Source organism: Muntiacus reevesi, chromosome 8 (assembly GCF_963930625.1).
Source record: "Muntiacus reevesi chromosome 8, mMunRee1.1, whole genome shotgun sequence".
Classification (NCBI taxonomy): Eukaryota; Metazoa; Chordata; class Mammalia; order Artiodactyla; family Cervidae; genus Muntiacus; species Muntiacus reevesi.
The window spans coordinates 69,095,421-69,111,526 of record NC_089256.1 but is presented as its reverse complement, the minus strand read 5'-3'; the positions used below and the strand labels follow the sequence as shown (position 1 = coordinate 69,111,526).

The window sequence follows — 16,106 nt, the reverse complement described above, 5'->3', positions numbered from 1 at the left end:
CAGTATCCCTAGACCAATTACTATTGCTTGTCATCCAGCAAAACAAAATCTTCTCTTCAATTCAGAAAATTTATACTGGATCAGGAAGGCAGAGAGATATTCCAGTGGATGGCTGTGTGTGGGTGGCGGTGAGGGGGAGTTTGTGGGGGGAGGATTTCAGTCAGTGTTAGCTAAGCTTGTGGAGCGTGAGAATTGACCTGCACTCTCAATCCAAAAGTTTTCTAGACTTTTATGACTCTTTTGATTCCTTTATATTTCCAATTAGTCTTGGCAGTTCTACCTCCTACATAAGCTTTAAATCTTTCAGTTGTTCCCCATCTTCACTGTCTCCACCATGATCAAGTGAAGTGAAAGTCGCTCAGTCGTGTCTGACTCTTTGTGACCCCTTGGAATTCTCCAGGCCAGAATACTGGAGTGGGTAGCTTTTCCCTTCTCCAGGGGATCTTCCCAACTCAGGGATCCAACCCGGGTCTCCCGCATTGTGGGCAGTTTCTTTACCATCCGAGCCACAGGGGAAGCCCAAGAATACAGGAGTGGGTAGCCTATCCCATCTCCAAGTAATCTTCCTGACCCAGGAATCGAACTGGGGTCTCCTGCATTGAAGGCAGATTCTTTACCAACTGAGCTATGAGGGACCATGATCAAAGGCAATGTTAATTTTCATCTAGCCAACTGCAGCTACCTGCTAACTGATCTCACTCTTTCCTCTCTACAGTTTGCAATTCATCCTCTGACAAATTATTAATGAGCTTTCAAAACCCCAGATCTGATTATGCCACACTCTTCTATATAAAAATTTTAGTGCTTCTATTGTTCTTTATAATTTGCATAAGCCACATACACATGCGTGTGTGTGTTTAGTTTTTTCTTTCCTTTTGTTGAACTATAGTTGATATACAATGCTGTGTTCATTCCTACTATAAGCAAAGTGATTCACATATATATATAAATATATACACACATACATATATATATTCTTTTTTAAATTCTTTTCCATTATGGTTTTGTATAGGATACTGAATAAAATGCATGTATATTTATTTGCATTTGTCTCTTTCCCCACTCAACATGTTTTGAGATTTATCTGTTTTGATTGATTAGGGTGACATTAAAATACAGAGCATGTGTTCAAAGAGCTTAACCAAACCAAATTCATGATATTAGTTCCTTTTGGAGAGGGTTGGAGAGAGGGCAGTTGGACTGGAGGTGATAAAGAAGACTTGTAGATCATAAAGATATGGATGTGTATGTATCATATATGTTAGCATTCCTTGGGCATTTCTATATTTTTCAATTTTCTCACTTTTCCACAAATGCCCTAGAGAATACAGAGAAACTTAATTGATTACATTTCTTTTAAAATAAAGACAAGATCTTTTTCATGTCCTAACATTTTCCATGATTTTGTGACTTCTTTTGCATCACTTCAGTCATGCTTACTCTCCTGCTTCCTCCAATACACCGTGTTCTTTCATAATTCAAGACCTTCACATATATTGTTTCTTTTGCTTAGAAGTTTGATGAGGATAGGGAATATGAGTTCTATGCTGTATTGCTACATACTGAAAATGTGTACAGCCAATTTGCAGGACAATTTACCAAGGTTTAATAAAATTAAAAATATACATATTCTCAGACTTCCCCAGCTGTGCAGTTGTTAAAACTCCATGCAAGTTGATAGATGTGAGTTGGATCCTTGATCAGGAAATCAAGATCCCACATACCATGAGCAACAAAAAAAAAAAAAAAAAAAGAAAAATACATATTCTCTTACCCCAAATCGATTTATCTGTAGTAACCTTGTAGAAACACTCATGGGTATAAAAGTCAATTAATGTACAAATTTATTCATGAAGATTTTGATAGCAGTAGAATAATTTAGAATTGACCAACTCTATAATGTTATAATTATGGAATTGACAGCTTATGGTGAACGCTGTCGGATTTGTGAACTCCAAAGAAGAGAATTTAACTTCAGAACTATAGATGAGGCTTGATCACTCAGAGCTTTTTGTAGCAGTTTTATTACATTGAAAAGGGGATAGAAAAAAAGCTTCTTGCATAGACATCACAAGTTGGGGCAGGGGAGAGTGCCCTGATGAGAGATGCTAGTCTCATCAAGGCCTTATATACTTTTTCAATTGGTTACTAACAATACAGAGGTCTTAGGAGATCCACTCTCACAACATACATCTTAAGATAACAGGATTAGAACTGACATAGAAATGTCTTACTAGACCCATTACCACAACAAACATTTTAAGATAAAGCAATTATTCAGAAGGTTTTTCAGTTCAGTTCAGTTTAGTCAGTCCTGTCTGACTGTTTTCGACCCCATGGACTGCATCATGCCAGGCTTCCCTGTCCATCACCAACTCCTGGAGCTTGCTCAAACTCATATCCATCAAGTCAGTGATGCCATCAAATCATCTCATCCTCTGTGATCCCCTTCTCCTCCTGCCTTCAATCTTTTCCAGCATCAGGAACTTTTTCAATGAATCAGTCCTTTGCATCAAGTGCCCAAAGTATTGGAGCTTCAGCTTCAGCATCAGTCCTTCCAGTGAATATTCAGGACTGATGTCCTTTAGGATGGACTGGTTGGATCTCCTTGTAGTCCAAGGGACACTCAAGAGTCTTCTCCAACACCATAGTTCAAAAGCATCAATTCTTCGGCACTCAACTTTCTTTATGGTTCAACTCTCATATCCATACGTGACTACTGAAAAAAACATAGCTTAAGGAGAAACATGTCCTTGAATGAGATACATTGTTTTTATATAATCATTAGTACAGAGTTTAAGGAAAAACATAACCTTGAGCAAGATGAGTTGTTTTGTTGTATAATTATTAGCTCTGGGCTTAAAGAAAAAGCGAATTCCAGAAAAATATCTACTTCTGTTTCATTGACTATGCTAAAGCCTTTGACCATGTGGATCACAACAAACTGTGGAAAATTCTTAAAAGAGATGAGAATACCAGACCACCTTACCTGCAGCCTGAGAAACCTCTATGCTGATCAAGAAGCAACAGCTAGAACTGGACATGGAAAAATGAACTGGTTTAAAATTGGGAAAGGAGTACATCAAGTCTGTATACTATCACCCTGCTTCTTTAACTTATATGCAGAGTACATCATACAAAATGCTGGGCTGGATGAAGCGCAAGCTGGAATCAAGATTGCTGGGAGAAATATCAATAATTTCAGATATGCAGATGACACCATCCTTATGGCAGAAAGTGAAGAGGAGCTAAAGAGCCTCTTGATGAAGGTGAAAGAGGCTTAAAGCTCAACATTCAAAAAACTAAGATCTTGGCATCTGGTCCTACCACTTCATGGCAAGTTGATGGGGAAACAGTGAAAACAGTGACAGACCTTATTTTCTTGGTCTCCAAAATCAATGTAGATGGTTACTGCAGCCATAAAATTCAGACACTTGTGGCTTAGAAGGAAAGTGATGACAAACCTAGGCAGTGTAGTAAAAAGCAGAGACATTACTTTGCCAACAAAGGTCCATGTAGTTAAAGCTATGGTTTTCCAGGAGTCATGTATGGTGTGAGAGTTGGATCATAAAGAAGGCCGAGCACCAAAGAATTGCTGTTTTCAAACTGTGGTTTTGGAGAAGACTCTTGAGAGTCTCTTGAACTGCAAGGAGATCACACGAGACAATCCTAAAGGAAATCAATCCTGCATATTCATTGGAAGGACTGATGCTGAAGTTCCAATATTTTGGCCGACTCATTAGAAAAAATCCTGATGCTGAGAAAGATTAAAGGCCAGAGGAGAAGGAGATGACAGAGCACAAGATGATTGGATGGCATCATTGACTCAATGGACATGAGTCTGAGCAAGCTCTGGAAGATGGTAAAGGACAGGGAAGTGTGGCCTGCTGCAGTCCATGGGGTCACAAAGTGTCAGACACGACTGAGTGACTGAATGACAATAACAATGAAATAAGCACTTTCACTTTAATTATGAGAGTAGCTGTCAGTAATACAAACCCTATATCCTTAAAAATAAATATACATGTGTGTATGTTCATATATGTAGGTGTGCATATGCTTGGATGTGTACACAGAACATAGATGTGCTCTGAGAACTTGTGTAGCACAGAGCACATTTAAATGTTAAGTAGTTCATTTTTATCAATAACCTGAACAACACAGTGCTGAACTTGACTAGCTTGAAGGTAGATGGTGATATTCATAACCAGCAGGTTATGAGATACTGAAATAATAAAGGATCAGCTGTATTTACAAGGATAACAAAATGACTAGCCAATTTAGTGCACTGGTCATCTCAGGAAATAACTGTAAATTTAAGAAGCTATGATAAAAGTGAAAAAGCATTCATGACAGTTATTTAATGGTCTGATTTCTGTCAAAGTGGCAGTCCTCTGGAGAAAGTCAAATCAAATATTCTGGGATAATATTGCTGATATCAGCTTGTTCGTTTGATATTTGAGTCTTTTTCATAAAAGTGTAGCACAAAATATATTTTTATTTTTATTTTTTTATTTTTATTTTTTATTATTATTTTTTTTAAATATTATTTTATTAGTTGGAGGCCAATCACTTCACAACATTTCAGTGGGTTATATTTTTAAAATCTCTGCTTTTTAAGCTCTTTGCTTGGTTGTCTGGCAAGTGGGAAGTATTTACACTTTCAATTTGTCAGTTTTTTACTACAATGAATTAGAATTGTTAAAAATGAAGAAAAGAAAGTCAAATCAGTTAGCTATTTTAATATTTATTCATGACTGAAATACAGTGCTGTAAATATAGTTTTGATCTTTACATCACTAAATTTATCTTTAAGAAAAGGTCAGAAACAAAAGAAAAAAAAATGCTGTCACTCCAATTGGAGTTACTATTTAGTGCTAGCCTATGCATAGACTTGTTACACATTCTGAAGGAGACTTTCTGAGAAAATTGTTGGTTTGGAGTTTATTAATATAATCAGACTCTGTCATCCTTAATTTGGGGTAAAGTAAGCAAACATAGTCTATTATTCTTCAACTTCTTCATCTTGCTTTGTTTTATATCTTCTTTGCGATGAAAATTATATGAATTATTCAACAGATAAATATGTAATAATGGTAGGTCATTGCTTATCTAATGTGCATATAAATCACCTGGGGAATTTTGTTAGGCTTCAGATTTTGATTCAGTAGGGCTGGGTGGTGGTGATGGTTTAGTCACTCAGTTGAGTCCGACTCTGTGACTCCATGGACTGTAGCCTGTCAGGCTCCTGTGCCCATGGAATTTTCTAGTCAAGAATACTGGAGTGGGCTGCCATTCTTTTCTCCAAGGGATCTTCCCTACCCAGGAATCGAGCCTGGGTCTCCTGCACTGTAGGCAGATACTTTACCAACTGAGCCACCTACAGAATCCTACCCATGCTGCTTGTTTGAGGACTATGCACTGAATAAGAAGGATCTATAGTGTTCTTGCCTGGAGAGCCCATGGACAGAGGAGCCTGGTGGGCTGCCATCTATGGGGTCGCACAGAGTCAGACACAGCTGAAGCGACTTAGCAGCAGCAGCGTAGGGTCTATGGTTATTACATCATGTAGCACAGATACACACACACACACGGTCAGGTGCTGAGGGTGGGTTACACGCCTCAATTTGGAAGTCATGCTGTCCTCCTCAAAGGCAGCATATTCTCATGTCTGAGCCACACAAGGCCCTTTTTATTTTATTTATCAGTATATTCTTTACCTCATCTCTCCTCTCAATGCTTTAATTCTGAGGATCCCAGTGTCTAAGATTTCTGGTCTCTTAAGTGTTATCTTTCCTGATTCCCAGGTGATTGGCATCTGCAGTATACACAAACATTTCATTTGAGTTTAAAAGAATTACATCTCACCACACAAAAGTGCTGACAGCTAACATATTTTCTTTATATACAGATGGGCTTGAAGTGGACATCAAAGATTTGAAAAAGCATAATGAAGAGCCTATTACATATGTACAATCAGAAACCATTTTACTAATTTTTAACCTCATTTCTAAATTTCAGCCACTGTGGTTTGCCTCTAGGCCTCTGAGATCCAGTATTGTTTTTATTTTAGTCAATCATGTAATCACAATGCTTCATCTTACCTTCGTTATTCAGATGTAGTAGATGGGATGACAATCTTCTCATAGTGAAATTATTTATTTGTTCTTTTTCAAGCAGCGAGTCAGTGATGGAATCAATTTTGGGACTCTGTATATCCAGTTTCTCCTTTCTGCTGTATGCATGTGGCATTGTATTCAGGATTGGATATTGAATGAGAAGGATGAATTTGGATCTTTATTTGGGTTACAATGAGTTCATAAGGTAAAGAGAGAACTAGATACCTGTTAAAATAAAACTTAGTGTCAGTCTTTATTGAGCATACAAAATGTACAAGGTATGATATAAATGCCACAATCTGAAAGTTAAAGTGCATTTCTTGGATGGTACTTTTTGTGTCAAGATACATAATCCATCTGATTTTCAGCTCACATTGAATGGATTCTGATAGTTTATAAGTGTTTTAAAATATAACTGGGAAAAAATGGTACATGTGTTTGGTTTTAGTCTCAATCATATAAGTAGATTAAATTCTCTTAGTTCTTCAACAAAATAGTTTTTTTTTTAATAACTTTCATCTGTAATTTAGTGTTAGTGTCCTCCTGTAAAGTTCTTCTTTTAGTACCTGCTCTTTGAAATGAACTGTTTGTCAAATTTCCATTAAGCTGAAGGTGAAAAATTAATGAACCACTTACTTCAGATATTTCAAAACTAATGCAAGTCTATTAGTCATGCAGTACAAGAAAATCAAAGATGTTGGTTTGTTCAATTACTGTTTAGGCTTCATTCATATTTAACTTTTAAATGCATTGTTTCAGATGCTTAATAGAACATTCTGGAGAAAAAAGGAATGTAGTTATTTATTTTTATTTTTTATCTCAAAGATAATTTTGTTTATATAAATACTTTTTGTAACCCAGAGCAGTTAATTAGTGAGTTGATGGGGGTGGGTAGGTTTTGAAGGTTTTAAAAGTAGTTAGCTTACAAGAAAACACTAATATATAACAAGCATAGGATTAATAGAATTCTAATTAGCTTTCAGTTGTACCTCTGCTCCAATTTATAGACATTTAGAAAACCAGTAAGATAGGGACATTGAATTATTTTTCAAGGAATTGTTAATTCATTCCTCCCTCCCTGCCTTCTTCCTTTTCTTTCCTTTCCTTTCCTTACCCCATTAAATACTGAGCTCCTGTTATGATCCTGGCAATATGCTGGGTATTGTGTGTTATGTAACGATGGGAAAGACTTGCTCCTTTTCTTTAAGGAGTTTAGAGGAAACAGTCAAAGTGTTTTTGTATAGTGATATGGTAATTAGAAATGCCAAGCACTGAAAAAAAAAAATATGCAGATAAATCACATAGAACTGAAGGTGTCAGAGAAAGTTTCTTATAGAAATGAGTTAAGCTTTAAAGGAAATGTGTATTTCAGACATGTGCAGACATGTGATACATGAGAGAAGCAAGTAAAGTGGAAGAAATGGCTTAAGCAAAACATGGAGGATATAAATCACAGAATATGCATGGGGACAGTTTAAGTATTAGCATAAGATATATGGAGAGGGATGGTAGGAAATAATGTTAGGAATATCAGGTCTGAGATTGTGAAGGGCCTTGAATGGCAAGTTCAGTTTGGAAGTTCAGTATCTGAATTGAGGAGAGGCGAATCACACAACATTTTAAGAAGTTTCATTTTGTGTTAGCAACATGTTAGCACCTAACATCCATGAGAACTGCAAAATAATAGATTGCACATTTGTTGCAAATACTGTCTCATTGTCCCTACACACTGGAAGTTTCAAAGGCAGTGGCTGAGGGAGGAAATGCATGCTGGGGGAGCCAAAGTGAGATGGCTACATTCGGAGGGCCTCCCAGCTGGCTTGCTGGGTGGGCCACACTGTCCTGCCTTAGAGCACCAGCAAGGAGCAACAGCGACTCGGGACAGCAGCTTCCTTGGGGCCTGAAAGTCCCCTTCAGTTGCTCTCAACTGGTTGCACGGTTGCTCACATCTTCTGTGTGAACCACGCAGGGCTTGATTCATGGGCGTACAACCCACACTCATAAAGACGCGCACTTGATTCAGTTCCCTGCTATTCCCGTGTTGAAGTCCTTCCTACTTTTTGATCGAGAGTTCCCACAGTGTCATTTTGCTCTGGTCTTGTGAATTATGTGTCCAGTCTTGATACTTTCACATGAACATGGTTAGGAAGCAATGAACTACGTTATGGTCAAAATACTTGGTCGTATAGCCATATAAAAAGGAGTACTAAGTTATGAGACCAGCTCTGTGTTTAGACAACAAAACTGATTCTAAGCTTAAGTCTTACTACTTTTTCTTCAAAGCCATAACTTCTGTGACTGCCACAGCTAAATATGTTTTAGCATTGTGGTTTTCCTGATGATAAATTAAGGAAAGGCTTCCATATCATATTGTGTCATTAATAATCTGCCTCCTGGAGCCTGGATACCAGTATTCTCGAGCTCTGCACCCCCTGCAGTCCTATCAAATTAAATTCTGAGAAAACCTGTGGCAATTATTTTCTCTAATAAAAGTTCTGAAAAATACAGCTCTGTGTTCACAAACATTATTGGCTGCCTGATAGTCATTCTGTTGTGTATTTCACTTTCTGAGTCAGTATAAATAATATAAACTGAATAAAAGTGTATTTTTTGTTTTAGTTTTTTCCCTTATGCAGAGTTTATTCTTTTCATTCTATTTATTCTGAATAGTTGTGTAATTTTCTCTTGCTTGTGTTACCATAGTTGTTTTTCTCCTTATTTTCATTTAATTTTTATTTTTTCAAAGTTATAGATGAATATAAATAGAAATTTCTACAAAGCTTAGACGCATTTATAAAAATGTGTCACCTTCTCTCATCCTTCCCTGTGTTTCTCTCTGCTTTGTCTATATCCCCAAAACAAGCACTAAAATGCTTTCAACATTTTTGGTTGTTACCTATTTTTCATATTTATCTCACTGCCTCTCACGAGTATGTTTAAGAGTTGAATTCATTTTTCACTGGTATCCATTATATTGACTTACCACTATGAAAGATATAAAGATTTCATTTTCTTTCATAGGTTTCCAAGTTCCCTCAACCCTGACATTTTCCCTTTTTTCTTTTTTCCTGAAGAATGATGTTTATTTTTGTATTAAAAAGTCATTGTTTACATTTCTACTGGGCTTCCCAGGTGGCTCAGTAGCAAAGAATTTGCTTGCCAATGCAGGAGACACAAGAGATGCAGGTTCAATCCCTGGTCAGGAAGATTCCCTAGAGGAGGAAATGACAACCCACTCCAGTATTCTTATCTGGATAATTCCATGGACAGAGGAGCCTGGCCATGGGGTCACAAAGAATGGGACATGACGGAAGCTACTACTTAGCATGCACACAGGCACACACCTGGAACGAAGGATTCTGTGCACCGGTGAGAACAAGGCATCTGAAGGGTCTTAGCAGTCATCACACCATCCCACTTAAAGGATCGGAGATACCCTTCCCTGTGTCTAGCATCTCCCTGTTCAGTGTCCCACCTACAGTCTCTGCTGGAAGGAGGACCAGGCGCTGTTCATCTTGACTGAATGAGTGAGGGGTTCAGGAGGAGAGACTCCTTCACAATCAGAATTTGACCAAGCCCTGATGTTTTCAGCCCTTCCTTTACCCCTTTTTTAATAGGTAGCTGATATTTTCAATTCTCAAGTCTCTCTCAGTTCTATGATCCAAACTGCATTGCTTTTCAGCTTCTTCACTCTGCCGGCTTAGGTTTTGTTCCCCTTGGTCTGTCATATCGGTTGACACTCATCTGCTTTCCAGCTTCTAGTGTCTTACTACTAGTGTGTCTCCTCTTCTCTTTGCCCCTGTGGATTGATGCTTTTCTATCCCTTTGTTGTCATTTCAAGCGAATGGAAGTAAACGCCTCTGTACAATCTGCCGTCATGAACTAGGTTACATAATGCTATTTGGACTGAATTTTTCTTATCAAGTATCTCAAATCATTTTTAACAAGGAGGCAGTATAACTAAGGAGTAAACACACAAATGAGTTAAAAAAAACTTACCACTCATCATTTAAATACTTATAGAAAATCTGCTCTTCAAGTGTCTTTAATTTCTGTTTGCTAAGGATTCTATTTTTCTCTTTTGAATACAGATGGAAGCTTTAGACAAAACCGATCAAACCTCACCTCTCTACTAGTGCAACCCATCTCAGCATCTCTTGTTGCAAAACTCATCTCTTTGCCAAAGGATAGGATCACAAACGGTGCCTGTAGCCCTCTAGAACTTCCAAGTAATGGTAAAGTATTTAATGTCTTTCTGTGTGTCTTATAGTTTTTATAAGGCCCATGACCAGTTTTAATCTGTTTGATTGCATGTTTAGGATTATTCTTTCTCAAAACAAAAACCCAAAAACATTTATTTCTGTTGATATGAGCTTTTATTTTTCTTCTTTGGCTTTTCGAAAGTAATTCTATAAAGATTGCGAGTTGACCAAGCTGAGAGATTAAAAAAAGAAGAAAAGCATTTTGAACTGCAACTAAGAAAAGCAGCTTTACAAATAAAGCATTTTGTACATTCATGAAAATCTGCTTAACATCAGTTCTCAGTTTCAACTTCAGCAGGCTTGTTGCCTGCCAAGATTCAGTGGATAGCAGTCAGCTATCTGTGGTATGAAGTCTTTTAGTAGAAAGCATTAAAGCCTAATTCCTGCAATTGACTAAAAAATCCCTCTGTCTTTACGCATCGTTGCTGGAGAGATGTTTCTTATACTGCAGTGCAGTTTGTCAGGCCTTGTTGGACCACATAGGATAAAACTGAAGTAGTTAAGCTACCTGTGGTGGGATGAAAGTTATGGGCTGCATCTTATTTCTGACTCCAGACTCAGCATTAGACTTCTAAAGGAGAAACTCTCTTTATATATTGTTAACTTTGTATCTAGTTGGCTGTGAAATTCATTTTGAGGGGTCCCTTTTTGTGTCCAGACCCAGAGGCTCAGATACCCATGTTTTATCTCATTTGTTTTCTCCTGACAACAAGAACATAAAAAAATAAAATATGTTTTGAAAAAGCCTAAAATATTAAAAAAAAAAAAAAAAAAAAAAGCCCTGAATGCGTTCAGAATTGCCCTTTCTTAGGGACAGGTTTTTTAAAGTTCTGTAGACTGAGAACCTCTTAAACTGATTATTGATTTAACATAGTAGGAACTATAGAAAATAATGCTTAGACTTAGTCCTCAAAATAGGAAAGAAGTTCTTGAGAAGCTTTTTGTTTAGCTTTTTCTATCTTCTAGCCTTAGCCCCAAAATTTGATAATGAGCTCTATTTGCTAAAATATGTAATTAACACTATACTAATAATTTCCTTGTAAGAAAAGCATCAGGCGCTGAAAAGATCAGACTTAAGTCCAGATTTAATTAACCAATTGGTTTATCCAATAAGCAGTCAGAGTCCCTCCTATCTTAATCTGTAGGAGATCCTGATTGCCTCAAGTCTATCAGCTTATCACATCAACCACGTAATGACAACTGGTTCAAGGATGATGCAAATTTGGTCAAACAGAGATGTGACTCAATCTCTGGACTTTGAGCAATGGCTAATTTTAATGGTAAAACTGAATAAGAAATCATATAGCTCTGGGATATTTTGGTCCTTCTGAGGATCTTAAGGGCATAATACCAGACAGTGGAACCAATGTGAGGAAGGGGTAGATGAATAATGTAAAGAGAGAGAGTGTGAGAGACAGACTCTTGTCCACATCATTTGATACCTAAGTAAAGCCTTGTCTGAAGCCTTAGCTACTGAACTAGTCATATATATGCCGATATATTCCCTTTTTAACTGTCAACTTATTTGTTTGATTTTCAGTTACTTAGAAACAAAAGTCATGCCACTGATACTGTAAAACTTACACTAAACTAAAAAATATCTGCATGCATATAACAGTCTCAGCAAAGTGTAGTGAAGAGGATGTTATTTATATGGCAAGTCCTGGGAGAACTAAGAAAATTGTATAAGGGATAGAAAAACAAGCAGAAGAAAAACAGATTTTTTGCATTGACTAAATAATTAGATATTGATGCCATTTAATTTCCCATGACTTTATTTTCTGTAGGTCTTACTCACTGATTATATATTGTCAATCTTTGTCCTTGAGAGTCAATCAATAACTGGGAATTTGAATTTTCATATATCAGTCTGAGCTTGTCATTAGAAACCATGACTGCAGTGAAAAAAAAATTAGATGAGAAAGTATAAAATCCATTAGTATAATACAGAGTGGAAAGCCTTAATCATGTTAAAAGAAATATTTTAATATGTTTAAATTACTTTTGATAAATAGAAAAAAAATGACTTACTATGATGCATAAAACTTAGCATCATTAGTAAATTTGGATCTAAGTAAATTTGGATCATATATCTTCAGATCATATATCTTCACACATACATAACTATATATAACTCCTATTTCTGTGTTCACAATTTTATATGTTCTTTGTTCAAAATATTTTTATCAGAAGAATTTAATCTCTTCTGATTATGTTTATAATTCTTAACACACTTAAAATGAATTTTAAAGATCTATATTTCTAATTTGTTAAATGAAAGTATGCATTATTATCATTTCTTGAACAGAAGTGTAAAAAGATGTATTGAAAACATTATCTATAAACTTTGGTGAATTTACAATTTTTTGGCAGATAATACAAATTAGCTCTTGAGTAGACATCCACTAACAAAAAATGTTAGTAAAAATACGTCTGGCATTGCTGTTTTTTACATCTGAGACTAATCATCCTGTTCAGTGTAGCCAGTGCTGCTGTCTGTGAAAGATCCAGGAGTAGTTGTGCTATTCAGGTAAAAAAAAAAAAAAAGTCTTGATCTGTGTGTGTGTGCGTGTGTTGTATATGTATGTGAAGTAGACAATGGGATAGTTTGGATGGGAATAGCTACCCACTCTAGTATTCTTGCTTGGAAAATGCCATGGACAGAGGAGCCTGGTGGGCTATAGTTCATGGGGTCAAAAGAATCGGACATGACTGAGTGACTAACACTTTCACTTTGGATGTGATATGGTGTGGCTTGGCTTTTGGAGACTTTGTAAAAGAGAATTCCCCAGTAGATCTGAAGTAAAAGAGAATTGAAAGCTTATTTTAGAGAAGCATGGGCTTTAATAACTTCTAGCCATCAATATGGAGTAAAATATCTAGAAGAACATGAGGAAAAATGTAATTTATTCAGACAACTCCTACAAAGCATTCATATAGGTATGATGGCTACTCTTTAAAAAATTCAGTGAGCTAGACTGCTGTAGGAAAGACTGATAGATCTTGTGACAGATGCAAGCTAGATGTTAGGAATCACTAAACTATACTGGTGATACCCCAATTTTATGCCTCTTCAAGCTGCCAGTTGCACAGTGAACCTAGGAGTCTGAGCAGGAAGCTGACAACAGAGTAATCTATAGAACTAAAGATCAGCCTTGATGAGCTGCCAGTCTGAAGTCCTCAGACAAAAGGAAGAAAAAGCTTCAGAAATCACTTTGAAGGTCTGTTCATCAAGGGTCTTAAACAGAGTGAACATAGGTGGGAAACCTATTGTCCAAAGTCCACAGAAAGTACAGTCATTTCTCTGTTTCCCAGGGAGTACAGGTTGGGTTTACAGAGGGTGACACAGATCTGTCATTTAGCAGAACTTATCGAGTTTCCAGCTTTCCATCCTGACAGCTTTGATTTTGGGAAATGATTTAGCTTGGATCCAGTCTAGAGTTTTGTTTGGTTGTTTGCCAGGAAGACTTAAAGACAAGCTGAAATATACACTTTTAACCAAAATTCCTTTAACAAGTATTTTCTAACTTTTAATGTTTCTCAGCAATTTTTAGAGCGTCTTGCATTCTTATCACATGTCACTTAAGTACATGTCACTCCTTCCAAATTATGGAAGTTCCAACTAAACTCTGAAGTTTATATATAAATCCATCAGAGCCTACCCTACCTTTATATTTTGAAGATCATTTTTCATAATCCTTTTTTTCATAATGGATGACCATTGTTATTTACTATTCTAGAAACTGCCAGAGATTTCTGAATGCCTTTCTGGGTCTATATCCTGCCATTCCCTTCATGTGTCTATAGTTTTTCACCATTATTTTATTCAGTATTATCCACATACGTCTTACAAGTTGTAAAGCCACAAATTTCTCTAAAACTCCATGTAAGTGCCACCTCCTCTATGCAGCGCCCTTTGGAATTCTACTCCGGTTGGAAGTACCCTGACTCTCTCTGCTGTGATTTGTGTGTGTGAGTTGCTCAGTCGTGTCCGAATCTTTGTGACCCCATGGACTGTTGCCCACCAGGCTCCTTTGTCCGGGGGATTCTCCAGGCAAGAATACTGGAGTGGGTTACTTTTTCCTTCTCCAGGAAGTTATTAATGTATGCTATGTAGTATGGGGATATCATACTTTTCTGAGGAAGAGATAAGCAATGTGAGTTTTTGTTAGAATGTATTGTTTCTACTTTATTTCTATATGATTTCCATTCTTTCCAGTTTCCTTTATAATCCAGTACATATTCAATGTCCCGTGAGAATGTAAAAACAGTGTGTACTATATAAATGTCAGGTGTAGAGTGTTAAACATGTCTATTTAAATCAAGTATCTTAGGTCATTCAAATATTTTGCATCTTATTTTGAGCACTACAATCTCCCACAGTAAGTATATTGTATCTTGTAGTTCTATTAATTTTTGATTTATATATTTTGTAGTCACTTCTTAGGTGTTTATAAATTCAAATATATCAAATATTCCAGGTTGGCTGAAACACTTATTAGATAAAGTTATTTTTATATCTAGAATGCAGGTCTTAAATTTGATTTGACCTGATACTAATTTAGCTACTTTAGCTTTAAATTTTTTTTTCAGTTAGTTTTTTTATGCTATATCATTTTTTACTTTCAACCTTTCTGTGTCTTTTTTTAGCATGCCGAAAAACAAATAATTTGTTTTTATTTTATATGCAATCCAATCTTTTATCTGGAGCATCTAATCCATTATATTTAATGTGATTACTAACACATTTATGCTTAATTTTTTCACCTTGATTTGGGTTTCTACTTTGTACCACATATGTTCCTTTTATTTTGTATCTCCTTTTGGTCTTATATTTTTCCATAATATTTTTTCCTCTACTCTTTTAGAAGTTATCAATACTTTTTGTATTCTTTTAGAGTTACCCTAGTATTATTCCTTCTTGGGTATCTCCTCTCCTGCTCTGCGCTATGGTACATCTCTTGGGCGGGAGTGGGAAGAGCCTACTTCAAGTAGGACTCCTACTTCATGGAGGAAGAGTCTCTTTTTTGGAAATACTTTCTTCTCTCCAGCTTGGAGAGGCCCAGGGGCTTTTATTCTGACCTTTGTAGCCCACAAAGCTATCAAAACTAAAAAGCTCTCCAGGTTTAATACATTTCCCTCAGCTTTATTACTTTACTTATCTGGGTTCCCAGCACAACCTATATTTTCATCTAGTAATTCCTTACTTTCTTGCTAGAACTTAGATGCCATTAACAAGATTTGTTACATATTTTATTCAGCATTTTAAATTATGTTTAATGGGAGAGCTGGTCTGAACGTCTGAGCCCACCATGTTACTAGAAAAGGCACCCTACTCTCATTTCTTTCCTGGCAACACAAATGAATGACTCAGTGAAAATAACCAAGTTGCTCAACTTATAAATCAGGCTGTCACCAGGAAATCAATGATGCACTAAACTGTGCAATTCAAGGAAATTTAATTAGGGACCTATGGAGAATGAAAAGGCAAACAGAAAAGGGATGACTAGTTATTATTCCTTTTAAACCTAAAGTGAAGAAGTGAAGAAAAAGCAAGAGAGTTCCAGAAAAACATCTACTTCTGCTTTACAGACGATGCCAAAACCCTTGACTGTGGGGATCACAACAAACTGTGGAAAATTCTTCAAGAGATGGGAATACCAGACCATTTATCTGCCTCCTGAGAAATCTGTTAGATTTCTGTTAGATTTCTGTTAGAAGCAAT

The 16,106-nt window shown here is 36.5% G+C and overlaps 1 protein-coding gene across 6 annotated transcripts in view; it reads left to right on the top strand.

The window, feature by feature from the left end:
• The window catches only part of NAALADL2 (N-acetylated alpha-linked acidic dipeptidase like 2), a 1,500,734-nt gene that overhangs the window by 1,024,308 nt on the left and 460,320 nt on the right, over positions 1-16,106 (top strand). For all 6 annotated transcript variants that reach the window (XM_065942422.1, XM_065942425.1, XM_065942424.1 and 3 more), the window contains one exon: positions 10,211-10,354. In XM_065942422.1, the coding sequence (XP_065798494.1) occupies positions 10,211-10,354 (144 nt within the window). The remainder of the gene's footprint in view (positions 1-10,210; positions 10,355-16,106) is intronic.